This window comes from Eubalaena glacialis, chromosome 3 (genome assembly GCF_028564815.1).
Source record: "Eubalaena glacialis isolate mEubGla1 chromosome 3, mEubGla1.1.hap2.+ XY, whole genome shotgun sequence".
Taxonomy (NCBI): Eukaryota; Metazoa; Chordata; class Mammalia; order Artiodactyla; family Balaenidae; genus Eubalaena; species Eubalaena glacialis.
The window spans coordinates 51229290-51253411 of NC_083718.1; the positions used below are offsets into that span (position 1 = coordinate 51229290).

Here is a 24122-nt window from a genome sequence, read left to right on the forward strand (position 1 = left end):
CCCTTCCTGCTTCGGGTCGGGAACAGGCCAGTCTGCAGAATGTGGAAGGTCAGGCAGCCTCCATATGGGCAGGAAAGAGTGACTTGCATATTCATTTCTTCAGCCTGCGCCTGTGATCCCTGCAAAGGAGCAAACCTGAGTGGTGACAGTGCCTGACAAGCCTCCCTTGGAGTTCTTCCAACCTTCCTCCCGCTCACGCCCTCCCCAGGCTCCGGCACTCCCACCTCGGGGACACGTTCCCTTGGAGGGAGGTGAGAAGCAGCCAATCAAAGGATTCTGGAGCAAGTGCTGACCACTCCTTCCCCACCCAGGGCTGGCTGGTCACTTGGGTCCCACTCGAGTAAGACACAGAGAACTGTAATTTTTGGCTTGCCACGCCTGTGCTTTCCTCCCCGGGGGCTCGTGTCCCACTTTACGCTGATGGCCAGTGGCTGGGGAAGCAGGACCTCCTGACCAACAGGCAGCAATGTGAAGCCACCCAACAACTGGTCCTCGTTCACCCCCGGTTGGTCACCCTTGCTCAGGACCAGCAGACGTTCGTGGGGAACAGGGGGGTGTGGGGGGAGGTATTCCGTTGGCAGAAAATCACCTGTGAGGACTTGTAGTGCAGTCAGATAAGAGAGGGGGCCCGCTCTTACAGCAGATTCTTTGATTTTAGGTGAGAGGACGTGAAAGGGTAAATCCCTGTGCCCCGCAGTCTTATCTCCTGCCCTGACGTCCCTGCACACCAGCCAGAGGGTTAACCGTAAGCGGGTGCCTGTATGGCCGCTTTACTGATGCCACGCAGGTAACTGATGCTAACCTCTCTTCTCGTCCCTGCCACTTTCCTCTTCCTCCACCTTCCCACCTCCCCTGCTGTATGAGCCTGCTCCAAGCCTCCTAATGCCGTGGGTGGGCCACTGGCGTCCGTCCCCCAGGCCTCCTGTGTGCACGGCGCTGTCCTTCCCCGGGTGCCCCTTGCAAAGTTGGGGCCTTGCAAGCAGCATCTGCAAGGCCCTCCCACACTCTGCCGGGACTTATGGGGTGGGACTGTGCATGAGTGTGCATGGAACCATTTAGGGGTCTCTGAGTTTCCGGGGTAGAGAAGGAAGATGAGGGCAAGTCTAGTCTTTTTCTTAAGTGACCTTAACCTTTGACTCTTGCTTCTGCTTCTATTATTTCAGGCCTGTGTAAAAGGTTAAGTCTGAGACAAGATGGAAAATAGAACTATTTTGCCCCAAAGAATATTTTGTGGAAGATTTTTGCAAACTATTTGGGAGACTTACTGTTGTCTTGGTAACAAGTAGCACACTTTACCCTGGCCCCTGCTAAACCTTGTTAAATGGCTTGCAGGGATGTGCCGTTTTTTGAAATCCTCTTAATTGCCCTTTAGGGGCATCGACCTGACTCCTCAATGATTGATGTTTCTGAGGCACCAAGGAATGAACCGACTCACTCTAAGTCGGTTCTGGCCTGTGGTGCAGCCTGGGCAGGACCTGCACTTGAATTCATGGAATGTGATGACTCAAGGGCCCTTAATCAGTTGCCGCAATAGCCTAATGCTGGGGCACCCCGTGATTTGTAACAGTGAGTGGACATGAGATGCTCACTGTCAAGGAAGGGAGAATGGCTGTAGCCAATATTTTGAAATGCCAGGAAATCGATGGCTTCACAATACACCTGGCTGAGATGAGCGGTAGGGGCACAGATTGTGCAGAAGAGGAGATATTTCTGAGAACTTGAATGTTCTGGCCTTAAAAGACTCCTCGGAGATGGACTGTGGAATACAAGTGTTGTCCATCCCCGCCAAATGTAATACCATCCCCGTAGACATTTGTTGGATAAGATTTCTGTGAACAATTACCAGGGTCAGAGATGAAAACCCATTTGAAGTAAAAGAAAGAGCTTGAATTGGATCTAACATCTCTGCCCAGGTCCAGGATTTGAGAAAATGAGGAAGGGAAAGCCAGGCTGGAAGAACTTCCTTTCAACAAAGAGAATGACACCTTCTAGGACAATTTCCATGGCAAACTGTTACCAGTGTGCATGTGGCAGTCCCCTTTTATCAGTCATTCTTAAGTCCTGATTATCCCAAACTCCTCTCTCTTAGCTTTACCCTCCATCCGAGGAGTTGCCATGGTTAAAGGCCAGGGGTCAGTAAACGTATTCTGTCAAGAGCCAGGGAGTAAATATTTTTGACTTCATGGGCCATACGGTCTGTGTTGCAACCACCCAACTCTGCCCTTGTGTTCAAAAACAGCTTTAGACAATATGTAAACAAATGGGGTGTTGCATTCCAATAAAACTTTATTTACACAAACATGTATCTTGCAGGGCTGTAGTTTGCCAATCTCGGTGAAAGGTAAAAGTGGCCTTTTATATTGAGAGTCAGAAAGAGGCATTAGCATAATTTCTCATTGGATCTGCCACAACAAATAACTACTAAGTGTCTGGTCCTTAGGAAAATAAAAAATATGAGACATTTAAGCATGCATGTTACAATTTTACATATGTTGATTGAGATAAACCAAAATATAAATAGGTGTATGAGAGCTTAGTTAAGTGAAAGTGCTGACAAAGGGCACCCTGGTTCTTAATGGCTGATTGTACCCACAGCTTCTCCCCACCTGTAGGCATCAGTCCTCACTGGTCTGTAGCCATTCATGTATATCCTCAGGTTTGTGGGATCGGTAGGAAGGACCTGAGGTAGAACTGACCTGCCCTGAAGCCCCATACTTTGTCTGTGCTCTGAGATTCTATGACATGCATCCCTGTATCACGCAAGCTTCCCTCTGCTCTCCACATGGGTACCACTGGGGCTCTGTAATCAGGAGTTACTGCTGCTGCTGCTGCTACTTTGCCCTCCTAGTGGGAGAGCAAAATGTGGATTGTTATTATGTCATCACTGTATTTCCTTTCCCCACAGAGAATCCTAATTTAGAAATTCTTCCAAGCTAACGACCTTCATTGACTTACCATCAACTTGCATGTCAGCTTTAAAAAGCATTAAGCCTCTAGGGGTAGGGGACCTATTACTATTCCGGTAGTCAAGATGGGGAGTGAGTATTGCCCTTGACCCTCTAGGTGTTTCTCCTCTTGTTTATGGGATCTTCAGGGGCCACCTGGGGAAGGAGGGGAGGGGGCAGTGCTGGCTCCTGCCACAGCAACTCCAGGGGCGCTTTATGGGGCTGACAGTTATTATTATGACAGTTCCCCATCCTTCTGCCCCTGTGCTTGTTGCAGGAACAAAGGGATGAGGACTCGACTGGGATGCCTGTCTCACAAGTCCGACTCGTGTAGTGATTTCACAGCTATTCTTCCCGACAAACCCAACCGTGCTCTGAAGTGAGTAATATGGCCACACAGCATTCCCGGGGTGCCGACCATGGGATGCCCACTGTGGGACTATACAGCCTCGTCTTCTCTGGTAGATGGCTGAACAGATGAGCCGAGTGACAATAATTTCCTGCCTCTTGGCAGCTCCTTTTATATCTCTGAACATGAATGAAAAAATGTTATATTCCTTTTCAAAGTGTATGGCTTAACGATCTCAGAATAGGGACCCTCTTTTTCTCCTAAGAAAACCATATCATGCACCACGCTTATAAAGCTGCAGTGTAGGATACTTCTTGGTTCACTTAGTTGTCAATCTGAGCTTCTCAGTTTGGAAACAAATTACTCAAATCTACTCTAAAATTCTGCTTAGGTTCAGATAAACTGGATTCAGTACCTATACTGTGTTAAATGATGTCACAGATGGTACCTCATTTAACCCTCACGGGGTTCTGTGATGGGTGCCGTTATTCCCATTAGAGATGTGAGGAAGCTAAGGTGACAGTAAGAGATGGAGTCAGGAGCTCAGCCTAACTTTTTCTAAGTCCAGTTTCTTTCCATTGTTACTGTGACATGTTAATTAATTAATTAATTAACTAGAAGTATAGTTGGTTTACAGTGACATCTTTATTTTTATTTTTTTAGATTTTTTTTTTTTTTTTTTTTTTTTTGGCTTGTGGGATCTTAGCTCCCCGACCAAGAATTGAACCTGGGCCCTCAGCAGTGAAAGCGCAGAGTCTCAGCCACCAGACTGCCAGGGAATTCCCCTACAGTGACATCTTTAAATGATGCGCTTTCTTAGTTTTGCTTTTTACACGGAAAGCCAACATATTAAACTTACAGAATTCCAATCCTGAGATTTTTCCATCAGCTACTTAAGAATATATACATTTATAGCGACAGGATTGTAGGAATCCAGGTATGATCTTCATTGCCCTCCATTGTTTTGATTTATTCTCCTGCAAATCTTAGTGGTGGCTGAAGGAGAGGAGGTCGTTCCAGAAATATTCAAGACAGATGTTTCTTCTTTCCTAGGAGACTATCCACAGAAGAAGCTACGAGGTGGGCAGATTCCTTTGATGTGCTTCTCTCCCATAAGTGTAAGTAGAATTCAGGCTTCATCATGTCTCGGCAAATCATTCATTTTGTAAGAGATGCACCAAATACCTGCCATGATCCAGGTACGGTGCCTGGTGTCCAAGACAGCTCCAGTCTCTGCCCTCACAGAGCCTCCTGGCTAGAGGGCCTATAGACAAGAAAACATAATTTAAATGCAGTGGGAAGAGGGCCCTTATTTTGTTTTCTGAGCTGAAAGGATGGTCCCAAGGAGCCTTCATGTTCTCAGCAACTTTGGCAAGAAAGAATTTGGCTTAGGGGGTTGCAGTGATGTGCTCAATGGGAATGACAGTCTAGATTCCATCCAAAGCTTGTTTTATAAACTGAGATGACCTCCCCCCAAGTCACTGGAGAGCCTCAGGTTACTCATCAGACAAATGAATATTCTGTGCATTTTGTTATTGACTTGAGTTGGCAGAGTTTTGAGTTTTCTTGTCCCTCCTTATTTGGGGGGTTTACTACCCCAGCTGTACTATACCCCTTAACTTCCGACTGGGTACAAGTTTTATTGTACACACTTCTGCTATCCCTCCTCTTCCATTTTCCCCTTTCCTCATCTTGTATGCCTTCTGTTTCCCACAAAGGCAAAAAGAGTTGTGCACTTTGCAGCGTGGGAAGGGCATTTTGATGGCGGCCAGACTTTTCAGCTCTTGCTTTTTTCTTATCATAAGCAAGTCCAAGTTCATTGGGCTTTACATCCTAGTGGCATGAAAAACATGGGAGTGGGAGAATAGGAGTCAGGAGGTGTCTTTTGAAGAGAAAAGAAGGTTTTACACAGACATTCAGTGCTCCCCATAAATTCATCTTGCTGATATTAGAAGTCCTGATTGATCTGGTAGCAGAAGGGCTTCTTTTAGTTTACAGCATTGTTTCCACTTACTTGGGGGGCATAATTCTGATACAACAAAGTGAAGGGCATTGTCTGGTACTCACGCTTGTGTTCTCGATTTTGACCCAGCTCGGCTATCAGATAGTTGATGGCCTTGATGGAGTCCCTCAGTCTTCAGAAAATGTCTTTAGAAGTGATTTTGCTTTCATCTGGATGAGCAGTTCCCTCTTACTATGCCCCTCATCCTAGTACTAATTAACGAATGCTTTTGACTAGATTTTAAAACAAAATGCAAAATTTAAGAATAAGCACATATCGTAGCAAGTAATTTTGTGAGACAAATAGTCATTTTAGTGTTCTATGGATTACACTTAGGAAAGAAAATAAAGCAGAAGAGAACAGCACATATAACATATGGCTATACACCCAAACAGCAAACTTCTGTGGTGAATCTGCCGAGGTAATGGAATATGTACGATAATACTTCAGATTTGATAGTTGTTTTTTATGGGGCGATTCTGACTTATTTTCTGGAATCACATTAGCCTAAACAAGTGTCACTATCAATTTACACCTTCTTTCCTGGCTGGATTTGATTCAAGGTCATCTTGAAGTTTGGTTTCTATTTCAGCCTCATGATTGACTCAGTTTAAGTCACTAAGGCCGTTTCCTCATTCTTAAATGGGGATGGAAATACCTGTGTGCTACCTGTCACCTGGGTGTGAGAATCTTCATGAGAGGACAACTTTAGATGATTTTGGGTTCTCTATGCAAAGGTGTTTTGTAAGAATATGGAGGAGTTTTTCAAAAATGATGCTTGTATTTCTCAAATGAAAAATAACTGTGGCTTGAGAATAAAATTGCAAGTTTCGCTGCCAACGATTAACGTGAAGCCTTTATAGACAGAGTTTATGATGGTAAAATTAGTGGATGGAAGCTTACGGTATGTTTGGATTGCTGCAGTGGCAAGACCCGGTGATTTAGAGGTTTAATTGTATTTGTTTGACTCCATGACTTTTAGAGCTAAAGACACTTGGTTCTGCTTCTATCAGGGGTGCTTTGGGTTTCCAGGAATGCAATCACAGTTTTCTGAGTTGGGGATTCCACTAAAGAGTGTTACAAGCCAACACCAGATTGCTTCGCTTCTTTGTAAAAAAAAAAAAAAAAACAGTACAGAAGTAAGCTTTTTGAACTTTGAAGTTCTGTGCTCCTTCTTGGAGTCTGATGCTCGTTTTTATTTCTGTTTAGTACGGAAATAAAAAGCCAATGGAGTGAATGTCTTTGAGAAGCAAGGGGCTTTTATTCAGGGGCCTCTGGCAGAATTGCAAGGTTCCCGTGAAGCTGTGGAGGGTCAGAGCCCAGCCTACCTCCAAGAGTGTTGACAACTTTCCGCAAGTCTAATTAATTTGGGTTAGTACTGTGACTCAGTTGGGGCTGATTAAGCTTTTCCAAAGGGATTACATGTGTGCTGGTCTCTTACGAGGGACAGCAGTTGATCAGAGGTGTGCAGGGCTTTCAATTAAAACAACAAAGTGTCCTAAAAGAAAGGAGAATGACTGAACGACTGGGCTATGGAAAAACGTGTGTTAGTCTAGAGCCCACTCCCTGGTAATTCTCCAGGCAGCTGTCCTCCCTGAGTTTTCTATTTCGGAAAATTCAGATAATTGTTCTTGTTCCCATTCTCAGTGTACAGAGCATCTCTGCCATCCTGCTCTGCCTGGATGTTTAGGGCACTCATTTACTCTAAAAAAGGTGTCCTGAGTCTTCATTACGGACAAAATCTATGCTAAGCAGCTGATGGGAGAGGGGCCCCAAGATGAACTGGACAGTCCTGCCCTGGTGGAGAATGCAGGTTTCCGAGAAAACAGACACAGATACAGATAACACAAGAAATAAGGCCACGTGCTAAGACTAGGGGGCCTCAAGATTTCAAATAGAATCCTGACATTCAGTGTTCCTCTTAAATGCCACCTTTTCGATGTTAGAAGTCCTCACCGATCCAGAGCAGAAGGGCCGCTTTTGGTTTAGAGCATTGTTCCATTTAATCAGGGAGTGTACTTCCGCAGAATTAAGAACCCTGACTGGTAGTCAGACCTCTCGATTTTGACCCAGCTCTGCTGCTAAATAGCTGGGCAGCCCTGACGGAATCCTTCAGTGTCTTGGAAAATCTGTTTCCTTATCTCTACAGTGAAGGATCTGGATCCAAGGGGGCTGGATTGAGTTCTGCCCTATTGTTCTAGGATGCTGTCTGTAGCAACCACCAGGATTGGCAGTCACTAGTCACCTACGGCAGGTGGTTTGAGGCCACGCTGCCTGCAGGGTTATGTAAAACTGCTTGAGAGGGCTTCCCTGGTGGCGCAGTGGTTGAGAGTCTGCCTGCCAATGCAGGGGACACGGGTTCGAGCCCTGGTCTGGGAAGATCCCGCATGCCACAGAGCAACTAGGCCCGTGAGCCACAATTACTGAGCCTGCGCGTCTGGAATCTGTGCTCCGCAACAAGAGAGGCCGCGATAATGAGAGGCCCGCGCCCCGCGATGAAGAGTGGCCCCCGCTTGCCGCAACTAGAGAAAGCCCTCGCACAGAAGCGAAGACCCAACACAGCCATAAAAATAAATAAATTAATTTAAAAAAAAAAAAACTGCTTGAGAGTTGAAATGGCTTGAGCAACCAGATGAGAGGCGAAGGTACCTGTGTTATGAAGCTTTCTCCTCTCCTTGGCAGGATCCCACTGGGCAGGGATGCACCTCACGGGTTCAAATCTCAGGAAAAAAAGAAAGCAACTTTTACTATTTTTTAGAATAAAAAAATCTGGAACGTAAATATTTGGGGAGGAATTTTATTTCCAATTACATTTGCTTACAAGTGCAGTGCAGAGCTAAAGACGCACCTGTGGAGGTCTGGGAGATAACCACTTGCTAAGTGCTCTTTTTTTTTTCCCCTAACTAACAAATGAAAAATGAAATTGAAAGTGCTGATGGCTTCATTAGATAGGGAGGGATTTCTAATGTGTGTTAATTTGGCATCTTTCTCCTGTTCATCCAGTGACAATTATAGACTTGCTGTCTGTGTGTGTGCACCTCGTCTGTCCCCAAGGGCATGTGTGCGTGCGCCCACCTCTGCAGTTCATACTCGGGAGAATGAAGGCTCCCAGCTTGTGGGAAATCTTTTCTGACAGGTTGCTGGAGAGCACAAAATTCTGTGTCTTCTGCTTTTATTCCTCATGAGGTTCAGGCATATGCTTGTTATTTGTCCAGCTTTTAGTAGGACGTTCAGTCCTTAACTCTGAATCAATTCTCCCTCCTTCCCTCTGCCCCTCCCTCCTGTCTTTGTTTTTTTTTTTTTTTTTTTTGACGTAAAAGTTGAAATTCATTCCAGTTTTAAGGTGAAGGTGTAGACAGGGTTTCTTCCCTCTTTCTTTCAGCCTGATCCCCCACCTGGATGACAGAGCACCTCCCCCTGGGCCTCCATGTGGTCCTTAGCTTTGTTTCATTGTTTGCAGCGCATGGAGGGTCCAGGCTGACCGGTCCCCGCCAGGCCAAGGGAAGGCTAGGTTCATGGAATAGTGTAATTGAAAGCTGTTTTACATTTTCAGAGTTAGTATTCATCTCTGAGCAAAAGAGAGCAGTAAAGAAGCTTTTAGTTTAAAAAAAATTAGCCCCTTTGGGATAACGATTGAGATATAGAAAAATAGAATGAAGTGACCTGGTCACATAGCAACCAAGCAGAAAACCCCACACAAGCAAACACTAAAATTATCAGCTCATGAAATTCCTTACTTGTTCATGCAAATGGTCTTTAGCTCTAGAATGTACCGTTTAATAAACAGATTTCCACCTGTCACACAGCTCTCCTCACATCCCTCTGCAAGCCGAAAGGTTCTAGAACAGTGTTACTCAAAGTGGGATCCAAGGAAGGCAGCACCGGCAGCTGATGAGCCGATGGGAGCCTGTGAGAAATGGAAATTCTTGGGTCCCATCTCATACCTACTGAATCAGAATCTCTGGGAGTGGGGACCAGCAGTCTGTTTTTGCTCAAGCCCCCCAGTAATGTTGATGTGCGCTGAAGCTTGAGAATCACTGCTGTAGAACACAAGTACGGGAAACTACGAACCTGGAGCCTCCTGGCGGGGCAGGTGGTCTGTGCTTTCGAAGAAACACGCTAAAGACTGTACTGCCGTTCTCCAAAGTTCTCAGGCAGCGCATCCCTTTAACGGGACATCGTCCATGTATTGCAGAGTCCACACATGTAGCAGGCACGGTGGAGAGTGTTCACAGTAAATAAACAAATATGGCAGGTGTGCTTTCTGCATAAAGTGAGGATAAAAGTTAGAAAGAGATACTCGAACTAGAGATGGATAGAAAAGAAACTTCTCCTCCTCCTTGCCACCCTCTCTATATTGCTATAATTTTTATTTGCACCCAGGAGCATGGATGCATTTAGCCTCTATAGAAGGAGTGCCAAGAATATCTAAGGCAGCTATTAAAAGCTTGTTGAAAAAGGTTTGAATGAAAGCGTTTGGACACACATTCTCTTGCTTACCAGCTGTGACCTTTGGTAAATTATGTAAACTCTATTAACTTCACATTCCTCATCTGTAAAAGGGGAATGCTTAGACTTACCTTGTAGAGTTGTTGCGAGGATTAAATGTGACTACGGTTGTGAAATGCTAAGCATGATGACTGGTACATGGTGGGGGGGCTCCATGAAGGATACATATTCTTATTATTTTTATTATAACCCAACATTAAATTCATGGAGAACACATGCATTTCGTGACTCCTATATGCTAGAGATGGTGTCAGCTTCTTGATCCCATAGGCAGCTTGCGGTTGAACTCTGGGGGTAGGGTGGGGTTCACGTCAGCATCACCAGTGGGGTTATTCCAATTTCATAATACCTCACCCCCTTTGCCACATGAGGTTTTGGCATCCCTTCTTCATACTGTCCCAACTTCCCCTCAATGTATGTGAGAGCATCCGTCTGGGATGTAGTTTTTAAAAGCCCAGTAGGTGAATCTGGTATGTTTCCTCTTTGAGAGTCCCTGCGGTGTTATATCAAACCAACCAGAAAAACATTCCTAAACACTTAATTTTTGAAATCTTTTAGGCTGTGGACTGGTGTCCATGGGATTTGATAATACTTCTCTTGTTTTAAAGGAGTCATTTGTGAATGCTAAACTTTCAGCCTGTTTGGGGCACATCTCCTTTGTCACCCCTTTAATAAAAAACCCTTTGCCAATTTCTTACAATAGTTGCAGATACAGGCTCTACCACGTTTTTTCTTGACTCAGTTTCTGCTTGATAAAATAAGAAGGAACATTGGACTAGGAGTTGTAAGACCCAGGCTCTCCTCCCTCTTCTGTGACCACGTCCTAGGAATAAGAAGCCATGCAACCCCAGGGCCTCACCATTTCCTTGTGTTCTGTGTAGGGCTGGATCATAGGATGTCCCATGTCTTTTCTGACTCAAAGAGTCTAGCAACCAGGTCCTACTACTATCATAATCTATCATCTTGCTATATATATACTAACGAAGTAGAGATCATTGAAGAAAATTACGCGAATCACAAGACTGAAGTACAATTAGCATACTAATTGCTTGCCAGTAAATGTCAGTAACTGGAAATAGTTTGTTCTCTAAATAATCTTCCTACCTAAATCTTCTTAGCCCCAGTTATTTGCTTAAAAACCTTCATTTTATAGATAACATAAAAGAAAGGCTTTGATCCTGGTGCTTTTCTCATCACAAATTTCAAATTAGTGAGCTTGGTTTTGAATCAAAGAGGTTTTCACTTCATCATTAGTATATGTATCCTAGATTTTATGAATGTATTTTCCTCTCCTCTCCTTTGTCTGACCTTGGATCCATTAACCAGCTTATTTTTTCCCAATTGATCGGGGATGCAAGAGGACTCTGGTCTTTGGAACTATACTTTAGCAAACAGAAAGCTAAAAAAAAAAAAAAAAAAAAAAATCATTCTTGTGATCTTCTTTTTTTCCAAGCCTGGGAACTGAACTAGGCTCAAGCCCACCCCCAGTGCCAGCTAAATCAGGGCTCCTGGACCTTGAACTGTTACCTAAGCCACCCTCCCTGATGCACCAGCTGTACTGCTCATTCATAGTGACCCAGTTTCTTTTCTTATGTAAGCACCCTGCATCAAAGAACTAGAGGGAGGATGCCGGCGGCAGCAGGCAGCGTGTGCGGCCACGGGAGTGTTCTTGGAGATGCTGTGCATGCTCGGGAGGATGCCAAAATTCTGTCCAGTGTTCCAGGAATTCTGGACACCATCCTTTCCTTTCCTGCGACTCAATAGACACTAATCTCAAAAATGTCTGATGTTCTTAGCGTCTTGACTTAGAAGGTCATGCAGAGAAAGCCAAAGTGAAATGAAAATGAAATGAAAAAAAAAAAAAAGGCAGATCCTCCTGTTTCTCTCTCATTCTCCTGAACGATTTCTCACCCATCATCTTTAAGTTACCAGGGTCGTTTTTTGGTATTAGGCATGTTACGTTCTGTCCAATGATTCCTGAAGCCAGCAAAGTACAGGAATAATGATCACAAACACATGTGGAGCAATCACTGTGTTAGTGTCAGGCTCTGCATGCTGTTTACGTGTATTAACTCACCTCATCCCCACGGCCCCATGGGGGAAGTACTGTTAGCATCTGCATTTCACAGAGGAGAGGACTGAGGCACAGAGAGGTTAAGTATCTTGCTCAAGGTCACACAGAGCCAGGACACAGCCCCAGGCAGAATAGCTTCAGGAGTCAGAGAGAAATCACTCTCCGGCAGCCTGGAATCTGTGGGGGTGATGGAGGGGGGACTCTACATCTCTGAGTATTGGGGAGGGATCTGAGTCTGGGATACCCCAGGGGGATGAGTGGGTAAGGGGGGGGGTGGATGGTGCATGGCAGGTGTGGGCAAAGGAAGCACAGCTAACAAAGCAGCTCACTCTGAGAGATGCCAGTAGATGCTGATGAGCCTTTCAGAGATGAACCGGCATCCTGCATTTTAACCAACTGCAGTTTATGGACAAGCAGAAGGGAAGGAGAGGGTCCTGGTGGAGAGAAGGGGAAAAAGGGAAGGAGGAGCGAAAAGGGACGGAGGACAGAAGAAAAGGGAGAAGAGCGGGGAAAGATGCTGAGGAGTTAGGGAGAGGACCAGACAAAAGGCTTGCTGGGAGGAGGCGGGAGGTGATAGAAGGGGGAGGAAAAGATGTAGATGGGAAGAAGGAATCCTGCTGTAGCCTCATACAATTCCTTGGCTAGGTCACACGAGCAGGAAAGTTGGGCCAGGTTGGGGACAAGTGGTCTGTACACAGAGGCCCGCTGCGGCCATCTGCTCTGGGGCAGGGGAGGGGCTCCTGCAGCCATGGGGCGGTGGAGGGAGGCTTCCACCCCATCTCACTTCCATTGTTCCGGGCTGAAGTTTCTCTTTGCACAGTGACCCTCCACCCTGCCTTGCTCAGAGCCGGCCCTGGGAATACGAAAGGATGGGGAGAGGGGCTGAGAGGGGAGGGCAAGCAGAGGAGGAGGGCTGTTATCCCCACGGTCTGTGCAGGCCTCCATGAGGTTTTCAGTGTGTCTTTGCTGCAATGCCGCTTCTCGGGTCCAGACCCTCCTAGGCCTTTCTCCCCTCCTTCCTCATCTCTCCTCAAGCTCTTCCCTTGAATTCCTGGTAAATTTCAAGTGCTACATTTTGCTTTGTTTGCCCTCCCACTCCCTCTGAAGCCTGCCCTGGAAATGCAGGCAAACACAGTTTGGATCAAGGCTGCCCGTGAACAGGATGCACCTTTACAAGGTCACTCAGCTGTGCTTTGTTAGAGTGTCCCCGGGCCAGGGTGGGGGAGTATGCCTGTCTGCTCTCTGAGGTGCCCCTGCATCCTGGGAGGGACACGTAGGGTGGGTATCAGAGCTGCGGGAAAGAAGAGAGTTTAGACAGATTCCAGGTTATGAGTGGTACCTAATGGCCTCCATTGTCGCCACAGAGGAGGTGATGGCAGGTGTTGTCCTGCCGGAGAATCTCCAGCTCTGTGAGCCAAATGGTGTGTTTGCCCTGCTGTGGCGTACTTGCAGCATACTGTCTGATTTGGGGTTATCGTCCATCCCTCCTTTAGAGGAAGTGATAACGTGGGGCCTGCCAGTGGTCACCAGAGGAGAGACAGGCAGAGTCGCGTAGATGTGTGTGAAAATCCACCTCCCACCCCTTACTGTCTAAGGGACCACAGACGTTTCACTTAAACTCTCCAAGGTGAGAAAGCCTTGGGCTTTGAGATGTTCAGGTGTTTTTCCAAGGTCACACAGGATTCAAACGCAGGCTGTCTGACTCCAGAGCCTCTGCCTTGATAGTAGGGTTGGTGTAAGGGTTACGTGAGTTGATATGTAGATTGGATACCATAGAACTTGGCCTGGGGTAAGTCCTTGATGTATAATGGTGATGATGAGGAGGAGGAGGAGGAGGATGGAAAACCATCGTCTGAGAGCTGTGTGTGATGCAGGCACATCAAAGTTGTGATGGGGGCACAGAGCAGAGCACTAACCCAACCTGGGAGAGTTCATGAGATCCACCACCCTCGCTTTCCAGACGAGGATGCTGAGACTCAGTGAGGTTGGATGTGCTAATTATGGGCAGCCTGCCTGTGATCAGAACTGGTGCTTCTGGCTGAGACACTGATGCTCCTGCCCCAGGCGGGATGGGCAGGGTCAGTAGGCTGCCTCAACGGAGCTGCCAGACGATTGCAATCTGAATATGAGCTCACCACACATTTTACTCCAAATCCCCATCCCCACTGAGTCAGTCTGAGCTGCTGTAATTCAGTTGGATGCTACTGCCCATGCCCATTCTTATCTCTATGTTGTTCTACTCTCCGATACTCCTCTGCCTCCCTTGGTGACTTTTTTCATTTCCTCCCCACCTCATCTGTTGCCATCATTCCTGGAAATGTCATCACTATTGTGTTGTTGCTTGAGGCCTCCTTGTCTTGTGCTGTGCAATGGCTCTCCCTCTCCGGCTCTCCAGTCATCACTGGCGCAGGCGTCCCTCGGGCCCCACCGTTGTGCAGAGCTGGAGGGTGGACCACTGTCTCACATAAGAATGCTGGCTCTGCAGCTTGGCATCCTTGCCACTTGCTAACTGTGTGACCATTGGCAAGCTATTTAACTTCTCTAAGTTTCATTTTTCTCTACTGCGAAATGGTGAAACTATCAGGACCTATACTGTAGATTTGCCACGAGGTTCACAAGGCATTTGGTGCTGCGCCTGGCCCAAAGTGAGTGCTCAATACCTATTTGCAGTGGTTATTTTAAAAATGCCTTCTCTAACTTCAACTTTTCTTTACCTCCAGCTTAGCCTCTTTCTTTTTTAGTGTCCCAACTGCTGGTGCCTTCCTGCTCTCCAGGTTCCATTTGCCAGCCTGGAGCTGATGCTCCTGTCTTTTTTTTTTTTTAATTTATTTATTTTTGGCTGTATTGGGTCTTCATTGCTGCGCATGGGCTGTCTCTAGTTGCGGCGAGCGGGGGCTGCTCTTCGTTGCACTGCGTGGGCTTCTCATTGCAGTGGCTTCTCTTGTTTTGGAGCACGGGCTCTAGGCACGCGGGCTTCAGTAGTTGTGGCACGCAGGCTCAGTCGTTGTGGCTCGCGGGCTCTAGAGCGCTGGCTCAATAGTTGTGGCACACGGGCTTAGTTGCTCCGCGGCATGTGGGATCTTCCTGGACCAGGGATCAAACCCGTGTCACCTGCATTGTCAGGCAGATTCCCAACCACTATGCCACCAGGGAAGTCCCTATGCTCCTGTCTTTGAATGACGGGGACACCCCAAAACTAAAAGGTCTTGCTCCTTTCCTGGTGCATCGTAACCCTCTCCAGGAACTGAAATCTAGGTCTTCGTAATGGTTTGCCTGTTTCCTACCAGGGTCCTATTCTTTTTTCCAGAGTAGCTGTTCCCAGACTCTTTTCACTCTCATAGGTGTCCCCACCACAGTACATACTACATTTGTAATTATTCAATTAATTATTTTAAATGATTGCTTAATGTCTGTTACACTAGACTAGCTTGCAAGTTCTATGAAGTGGTGACTTTATGTGATTTGATTCTACCGTATCTCCAAAATCTGGCATGTGGAGGCAGACCACCTGCAGGGCCTTCATCCCAAATTAATAAAGAAGATCAAAGCTGTTCAACCGTGATGCATCTCAAATATGTCCCTTCCTGGACCATTTCTCTCTGTCTCCATCCGCCCCCCTCTCTTTCTCTACTTTTGACTTTCAGGAAGTCAAGTTCATCCACTTCTTCTTGAACCCTTTCCTTCTCTAGAATCTGCCTTTACCAGATACTGTTCTTTTGCCCCTTTAATTGCTCTCTTCCCTTGCTCTTTCCCTTCTGCTTGCAAACACACCTGAAAAGATCTTGCTTCAGAGTCATATGGACGGTAGGGCAACTTGGCTGTTCTTGCCAGCTGTGGACTGGAAAATTTGTCTGACTTCGTAAGTTTTAGTTTCTTCCTGTGGAAAATGAGAGTGGATCATTTGTGCTATCTATGGATCAGCACTGCTGTGAAAATAAATTGAGCTGCTGTTTGTAAAATCTCCAGCAAAAAGCATGGCGTATAGTAAATAAATAAAACTCCCTGCCCCAGATCCTAAAGAAAGAAATAAAAACGGTATCATTTCCATTTCCTATCACTTTCTCCAGCTAATATCAGATGGGAACTCCTTCAACATCCTGCACCCAAACTAGAAACTTTCCTGCATCCACATGCAGCCTTTCCTCTTTTTCTCCATCACAGCGCTGTTCTCAGGCCTATTTCTCCTACCTTCCTGGAGGCAACATTTTATCAATGAAACTTTCTTTTCGTTAACTTCAACTCCTCCCGCTCAGCAAGTCTTTTCTGGCCAGATCAATGTTTAATCATACCCAAGGCTATCTTACAAAAACCCCACGACACACAGACACACACAGACACACAGACACAGACACACACACACACACCCCCCCCAGACCTCTTTCCTGACTTCTTGTTTCCCTCCAGCTGTGCTGTCTGATCTCTCTACTCCCCTTCTTGCAAGAGGCATCTGAATTCATTGTTTCAACTTCCTCCCCCATTCTCCAGTATACTTACCACAATATGATTAGGGCTCTCATCACACCACGAAGACTGTTCTTGCCAGTGGTTGTGGAATCTTGTTGCCGAGTCTAATGACCACCGCTTCTCAGACCGTATCTAGCTTGACCTCTGGGTAGCGCTGGACACAGTGGCCACTTCCTACCTGAAATGTTCCCTTCCCTGGCCTTTTGGAATGCTGTGTTATCCTTCTGTCTCTGGCTCTTTCACAGGCCTCTTGGTGTATGTCTATCCTACAGGTAGGCTCAATAATTTTAGCATTATTATTATTATTATTAAACACTAGTCTTACTAAACTATTTCTGGTTACTCAAATAAACCTTTCTTAATTGTAGGCCTCCGTGCCTGTGGTTCCCCCTTTCTGCAAGTCTCTTCTTCCTCTTTCCCTTCCTTTTTCACTTAGCTTCCTTCTCCTCAGCTTCACATCTCAGCCTAGAGGCTTCTTCCTCCTATAAGACTTCCCTCTCCCCCTCAGCTCTGGCTCAGGCGCCCCTCCTGGGTACTTTCACAGCCACCTACGTTTTCCCTAGCATATCACTTATCATCTATACCACAATTACCGTAATTATGTTATCTTGGCTCAAATTGCTCTTTTACTGAAAGTTCTGTGAGCACTTAGTTGTGCCTGTGCTTTGTGCCCAGGCTCCCAGCAGAATGCCTGGGTCACATAATGGGTGAAAGAAAGAATGAATGAATGAATGAATGAGTGGAGATGGCCTTACTGCTGTGTTGGATTGGTAGTTAGGCTATCTTACGTTTTTAAATGCTGCATATTAGTCCTTGTGTGAACTCAGCCAATCCACTTCTCTAAGCATGTTTCCTCATCTATAAAGTGGGCAGAAGTAAAGCAACGTTCCTGAGGGTACTCTGCAGGTGTTGTCTCCTTTAATCCACACAAAGACCCAGCAAAGCTGAGATCTGATGCAAGGAGATGTCTGTACCTTGGGTAGGGTGAGGCCACACAGTTTCCCTAGCAGGACGATCCTCACTAATAGCATCGAGGAAGGCAGAGAGGTAATTTTCTTGATCTCAGCTTGCTCACAAGCAACCATTTTTGCTTGATGGAAAGCAGAACAAAATCTAACACAAACAACAAACAAAGTTTTCAGTTTAAAAACAACAGGCTCTTCAGAGTCACTTTACATTTGCCCCTTTAGATAAACGCATAGCGTTTTAGGGTTCCCCCAGCCCCGCACCTTTTCCTTCCCACACCCTGACCGCAGCGGGAAGGCAGCAGGGGAGGGCCTCTGGCCTGTGTCCTCCCTGTGTCGTGGATCGTGTCCCTGGCTCTTGTCACGTGTGGACTGGTCATTGCTCCGAGGCCACGTCGCGGAAGCAGCCCCGCCCACGCCCCTTGGCTCTCACTGGCACTGAGTCTCCTCAGAGGCTTCCGCAGCTGCAGGTGGTTTTCCCTCCCACCTCTGCCTATAGCCTCTGACAGGCATGCTAGCTCTCAAACCCCTGTTCTTGTAGAGCCTGAGGAAACTTCTAGAGCTCCTCTATGAGAACTTGGAGGAGACAAGACATGGCAAAAAGAGCACCCACAAGGGATTTTATGGACAGGGATTTTATGATCTGTTCTCTGATGTATCCCAAGATTTTGAACAGTACTTTGTTCCTGAGTAGGTTTTTTTTTTAAATTGTTGAATTGAATGAATGCTTTTCAGAACATCTCTCTGCCTAATTAGTGCCACGCCACTGCTTCACACTCACTTTGATTCTTAATTTATCTCGGATTTCTATGCCCTCCTCTCAGGGTTTTGAACCCAGTGCAGGAATGAGGGCCAGTGGGGCACTGAGCAGAGCTTTCGTATGAGTCTAAACTGTGTTACTCTCCTCCTGCCTGGCACAGGGACAGTTTTATTTCCATCCTGCCTGATGGGAAACAACCTTATGTCATATTCTGCTTTCTCCAGACTCCTTCTCTTACTGTTAAGGTGACCGTGTGTCCTGGTTTTTGCCTATGGTAGTCATGGTTTATGTCTGTTGTCCCTGTGTAATTAACAGAAGTGGCCCCCTTGACTCCCAGAAATGTCCTGGCTGGGGTGATAAATTTCACGGCCACCCCTACTTTTGTTAAACACTTTAAGCTCAGGCCTCCAAACTTAGATTTCTTTGTGATTTAAGGTTTAGCTTTGGGATTTTCATCAACACCCTTTTCTCTCCCAAGTTCCTGGCTCTTACAATTAAAAGTCTTGACTTTTATAACTATGGTTCTAGTGTGGGCATTAAGATGTCTATTTTGAAAGATAAACAATGACTTTTTAATTAGGAGAAATAAAAATGTTTCAGAAAAGTAAAAACAAACAGTTAAATATGTCAACCACATGGCAGCATCAATCCATGGAATGATGGTGGACAGTGCCCGGGCCTAGCGCCTATGGATGGACCTTCGATGCTCAGGGGAGTCCATCACCCAGAATTAAGAACTGTTAACATATTGTCCTTCTAGTAAATTTTAGAAAAGAAATAAAACATTATAGCCAGAGTCTTTTTTTTAATTAATTAATTTTATTTATTTATTATTTTTGGCTGCGTTGGGTCTTCGTTGCGGCGCATGGGCTTCTCATTGTCGTGGCTTCTCTTGTTGCGGAGCACGGGCTCTAGGTGCGTGGGCTTCAGTAGTTGTGGCATGTGGGCTCAGTAGTTGTGGCTCGTGGGCTCTAGAGCGCAGGCTGAGTAGTTATGGCGCGCCGGCTCTGTTGCTCTGCGGGATGTGGGATCTTCCCGGACCAGGGCTCGAACCCGTGTTCCCTGCATTGGCAGGTGGATTTTAAACTACTGCGCCACCAGGGAAGCCCCCAGCCAGAGTCATTTTTAACCAATGCAGTCACTCCTTTATTTTAGGCTGTATCTGTCCTTCCTCTGAGGACAGTTGGTAGAAAGCTATAGCTCTTATTTGATTTGAGGAGCATTCGTTAAGGGTTAAGATAATTTATCAAAACTATTTTAAAATAAAAACATCAGCTGAATGCATAGGCTACCAATGAATGTTGTTTCCCTTTCCAAATCTATGTGATAACCCTGCTCATCTTACTCCGATTGGAAGCTCTGTTTGGCAATACGCATGACATTGATTAAGAAAAATGCAAGGATATGTTAATCATTAAATCATTTAGTAGAAAAATTATAACTAATCTTAATTAAAATGTATAATTTGATAGGCAAGATCTTTTAAAATAAAGCATCCATGGAATTAATCATTAAAATATGGGGCCTCAAAAGTTTTTTAAAAGAGGCCGAGAACCCCTTCCATATAACGGAATGGTTTTACAGACTGCATTTCAGTGGGTGTTTACTTTCAGACATTTTTCTGATAATAGTGAAGGATTTGCCCTGAGGCATTCACTGCCCTCCACCTCCCATCAGTTTGTCTTGTGACAGATTGTTTTTTCAGGTTGGTTGACTTGGATTGGTGCAGGGAATGGATTACGTATATTACTTTGGCCTCGTTAGAAACACAGGCTCACCAGTAGACCCAGGGGACAGCCAACTCTGCATTAGGGGACAGACAGTCACCACCGAGGGCTGATTAGAAGTGACCAGGCCTTCCCATAGTCATTATTCCTATGGCTTCCTAAACATTTCTCCAGAATATCACTATGATCCTTGAATGAGAAGCATGGCTTGCCTCTGACGGTACCTGTGTGTTTAAGAGACTGGAGTCTTCAAGAGGATGTGGAGGAGAGCAGTGAGGGCTGGACAATCAGGGCCGCTCTTGTGTTATGACTACCTTTCTTTCTTCTACAGTTCTTGGACTTAAGCCTCTTCCTATTTCTCTTCCTTTCCACTTCCCTCCACGTCCACAGATGGGGTGGCTGCGTTCCGCGCCTTCCTGAAGACGGAGTTCAGTGAAGAGAACCTGGAGTTCTGGTTGGCCTGTGAGGAGTTCAAGAAGACCAGGTCAACTGCAAAACTGGTCTCCAAGGCCCATAGGATCTTTGAGGAGTTTGTGGATGTGCAGGCTCCGCGGGAGGTGTGTTGGCGGTGGGGTCTTGTCAGACCTCCATCCATTGCTCTCTCTCCTTGCTGGGGTTTGAGCCAGGTTTGATGGGGACTTTCTTCTGAAATGAACCTCACTGCTCTGACAGCTCTTGATACAAAAGGGATCACTTTTAAGGTGCAGAGCCCAGGGATTCTATAAAAAGGAGCTCAATTGGGAGTATTTTAGCTGTCTGTCAGTTAAACATGTGCCAGCAGGAACTGTTTTTCTATAGGGATTCTGCAAGATAGATGCCAGTAAATCCATGTTAGTTTTCCTAGTGGAAGGCAGCATGACTTGATGGAATGAGCATGTACTTTGGAATCTTGTTCCAATATCAGCTCCGGTACTTACTCGTGTGATCTTGGTCAAGTTACCTGGTCTCTCTGAATCACATTTTCCCCAATGTAAAAGGCTATAATATCACCTTTCAAGACCACTCTGAGTATTAGGAGTCAAACACCTATTCAATATTTGTCACTGCTTATTAATGAGTAATTATAGTCATTTATATTATTTTATGATCATTTATTATAATTACTTATAATAATAATATGAATTTCTATGTACTGCTATTCTGAGTTATAAAACAGAGTTTTACCTGGGAGAGTTTTATAGGAGACAAATATTTGTTGTCTATGAGTTTAGGTGCATTCTATACCTAAAACTCTTCAATTGTGCTTTGACTTGGGATGCAGGAGGTCTTTGGCCAGGGGCCAGAATGCTGCAGGCTCCTTATAAATGCCGGTTGGAACAGAGATGTACATTCTAAACATAGTCTCCCTGGGGTATTTGTTTCCTTAGCAGCTGAGAAAGGACAAAAGGGCAAGCTTACTTTAGGGAACCCACATTAATGCTTGTCTCTGGTTTAACTGTGCCTGACATTGCGAAGACCCATGGATTAAGAGTTGAGTAATTTGGGGTTTTGCCTTGGCTGTCACTAACTTTCCATAGTAAATTAGACCAGCTTTTTAGTATCCCTTTTCTTCAGTATCTTTATCTATAAATTGGGATGAAGAATATCTGGTCTTCAGACCTCACAGGATTCTTCCTGGGATCAAAAGGGATGACCTTCAGGAAAGCAGTTTGAAAAGCATGAATAACCTTACATATTTAAGATGCTGTCATTAATAATTATTATATAGGACCAGCTGCCAGGCACCTTGGCCCTTGAGGGCCTGTGACCGTGCTCTCTGTTTGTGTCTCCAGGTAAACATAGACTTCCAGACCCGAGAAGCCACGAGGAAGAACATGCAAGAACCCTCCCTGACTTGCTTTGACCAAGCCCAGGGAAAAGTACACAGTCTCATGGAGAAAGACTCTTACCCCCGGTTCCTGAGGTCCAAAATGTACTTAGATTTGCTGTCCCAAAGCCAGAGGCGGCTCAGTTAGACCTCAGATGGGGACTCCTGGAGATCACTGGCTTTCCCCTCCCCTTGCTGCCAAGACCATATTCTAATGTGAAATGTCATAGGTGTTCAAAAGCAGTGGCATTTAGGTTGGGAGCCCGGGAGTGAGGAAGGGATGAAGGGCCATTCCAAAGTATGATCCAGCCACCAGAGCTCGGACTCTATTCCATTAACCCATGTTTGTGTTTTGGTTAGTGGTAGTACCTTGTCGCTGTCACCCTTCTCTGGGTGGGCAACTTGCCCTCCATAATGCCTTGGGTCGTCTCCACTAAGAAGGCAGATATGCCATGCTGGGCTAATCTGTAAATAATGCAAATGCAATTTCCACCACTTCCACACCCTCCTCAGTTAGGATTCCTGACTCTCTAACTTGTCCTATACTCCTGTGAGGAAGAGCTAGAAGACTCTGGCTTATGTTTGTGATTTGCTGTTACAATGTAATAGCCGGTCCCGCGTGCTGGGACCTCACGGTTTAGGAGAGAGGTCTCGGTGGAATCCCAGGTTTCTAGCGCTGTCACTGATAGGTGGCCTCTGAGAGAAGAGGCACACTCCATGGAGTTGGCTGTTTCTTCCATTTGCATAAGACCAGTGTCACTGCCCAGCTCAGCTTAGGAAATTCACAAGACTCCCATACCCTTGCAATTCCAGAAAGGGTCTTGGGAGATGCCCTTCACCATTTCTGATGTGGAACTGCTATTGAGAAAGAGAGAGCTTGCACATCTTCCTCAGTTCTACCAAGAAGTTTTCCAGAAGTTGAATGAGCAGGGAATGCAGCACCAGTAGATTTTTGTGCAGTGGGCCACCATATAGCCTCTCTGTTGCTTAATGTATTCTCTGCCCTCACCTCCCTGTGGTATCACACATCACTGATCTCTTAGAATGATGGATGGCTTGGTAAAGGGAGGTGAATTCCCCTAGCATGGACAGCTCTCACAGTGCCTAATACTTTCCCTGTGTCTCCCTCTTCCCCCCTCCATGCAGGTCATGTAATTCCGATGGGGGAGAATGGGAACTTAGGCTGTAATTCTCTTTCCAGCTTGCTTCCTGGGAGCATGCTTTTTTAGAAAGGTTCCTCTCGTGAGGGCCATCTTGGCTGATCAGCAGCTTCCTTCTTGACTTTTTGGGATTGAACGTGGAACAGGAGGTGAGGCTAAGAAGATCACTGTGAACATCTGTTTGTAGAGAACCTTCCTAAGATGTCTTCATGGTATCCCCGTGCTGCTCTTGGAAATACATCAGGAAACTTTTCCCTGGAGGATGAGCAAGACACAGGAAACTTCCTCCAGCTGCCCGGGAAAAAGCTGACTTTGGCCCAAGACTGCAGTGCTGAGGAGATGAATCCTCAGCAGAGAGACCAGAAAGTGGAAGAGGAGGCTGGGAGAGGCTGGTCTCTGGGTGGACTGAATCACAGAGAACGTGCTGGAGGTACTATTGGGGTAACTCACAGCCGATGGATTTGGATTCACTGCAGATCTCCAAAACTTTCAGCTTGACTAAGTGAAACAGCACATGATCAGGTGTAAGCTCTGGAATGCAGGTGATTGAAAACTGGGCTGAAGCAGTCTCCTCGTGTAGCGGGGATGAGCCTTTTTAGATGTGCGGGTATTCCAGTGCTTGCGTTCCTGTCCAGCAACTTTATGGATCTCTTCCTTCCTTGGCTGCAGCTAGACAAGGCCAAGAAGGCTCTTGAGTCGCACGGACTGTTAGGGTCCGCTGCCCTGCCGTGTATCTGTGAGTATCTGTGAGTGAGGGTTGACGTGTCTGTACGAACCATCGAGGAGAGAGAGAACGCAGGCCTCCTGAAGAGACCTGTGGAATTTCACGTTCAAGAACTCTGCAGCCTCATGTGGGTGTTCCTAGTTAGATCAGGTAGTATTCCCCCACCCCCACTGGTGAAAAACCATCCTTGGTTTAAGCTGCTAGAATTACTTTAATGATCAAATTCCGGAACAGGGTATTTTCAATGTTGTTTACATACGAAATGTACGTCTGCCGCCAACTCTACTGTCGACTAGGAGGTGCCTATAAATGGGAACAGGACAGAGTTATGGAGACCTGAAACGTCCTGAGAGGGGCCTTTTTACCACTTCCACTGTCCCCAGGAGAAAAGTCTGAACAAGAGCGTTTTGCGGTCGCCTTATCTGGGGCCTAGAGTTCTTGCCAACTATTGGTGGAACGAAGGCTGCAGATGGTGGTGTCATGGTGCCTGGTGACTTCCTCCCACGATGGGGAGGTGTGAAGGACCCAGCTTGGGTATCCCGAAATTTGCCGCTAAGTGAGGGTCTGTGGGCGTATGTTCGTGTGTAGAGGAACGTGATAGTTATGTTTATGGTACTCCCGTGGAGTGTGTGTGTG

The 24122-nt window shown here is 46.1% G+C and overlaps 1 protein-coding gene across 1 annotated transcript; it reads left to right on the forward strand.

The window, feature by feature from the left end:
• The first annotated feature begins 761 nt into the window (after window positions 1-761).
• RGS8 (regulator of G protein signaling 8) lies at window positions 762-21795 on the forward strand. The gene is made up of 5 exons (XM_061185641.1): window positions 762-787; window positions 3223-3324; window positions 4348-4412; window positions 20186-20352; window positions 21568-21795. The coding sequence occupies exons 1-5, from the start codon at window positions 762-764 to the stop codon at window positions 21748-21750; spliced, it is 543 nt and encodes a 180-aa protein (XP_061041624.1). The 3' UTR covers window positions 21751-21795.
• The last annotated feature ends 2327 nt before the right edge of the window (window positions 21796-24122 follow it).

Bases quoted from the DNA above. Each gene is read 5' to 3' on its own strand.
- RGS8 (XM_061185641.1), top strand. From the start codon at position 762: ATGGCCGCTTTACTGATGCCACGCAG. The intron at 788-3,222 runs GTAACTGATGCT...TGCTTGTTGCAG, and splicing joins GCTTTACTGATGCCACGCAG to GAACAAAGGGATGAGGACTC. The intron at 4,413-20,185 runs GTAAGTAGAATT...CCACGTCCACAG, and splicing joins TGTGCTTCTCTCCCATAAGT to ATGGGGTGGCTGCGTTCCGC.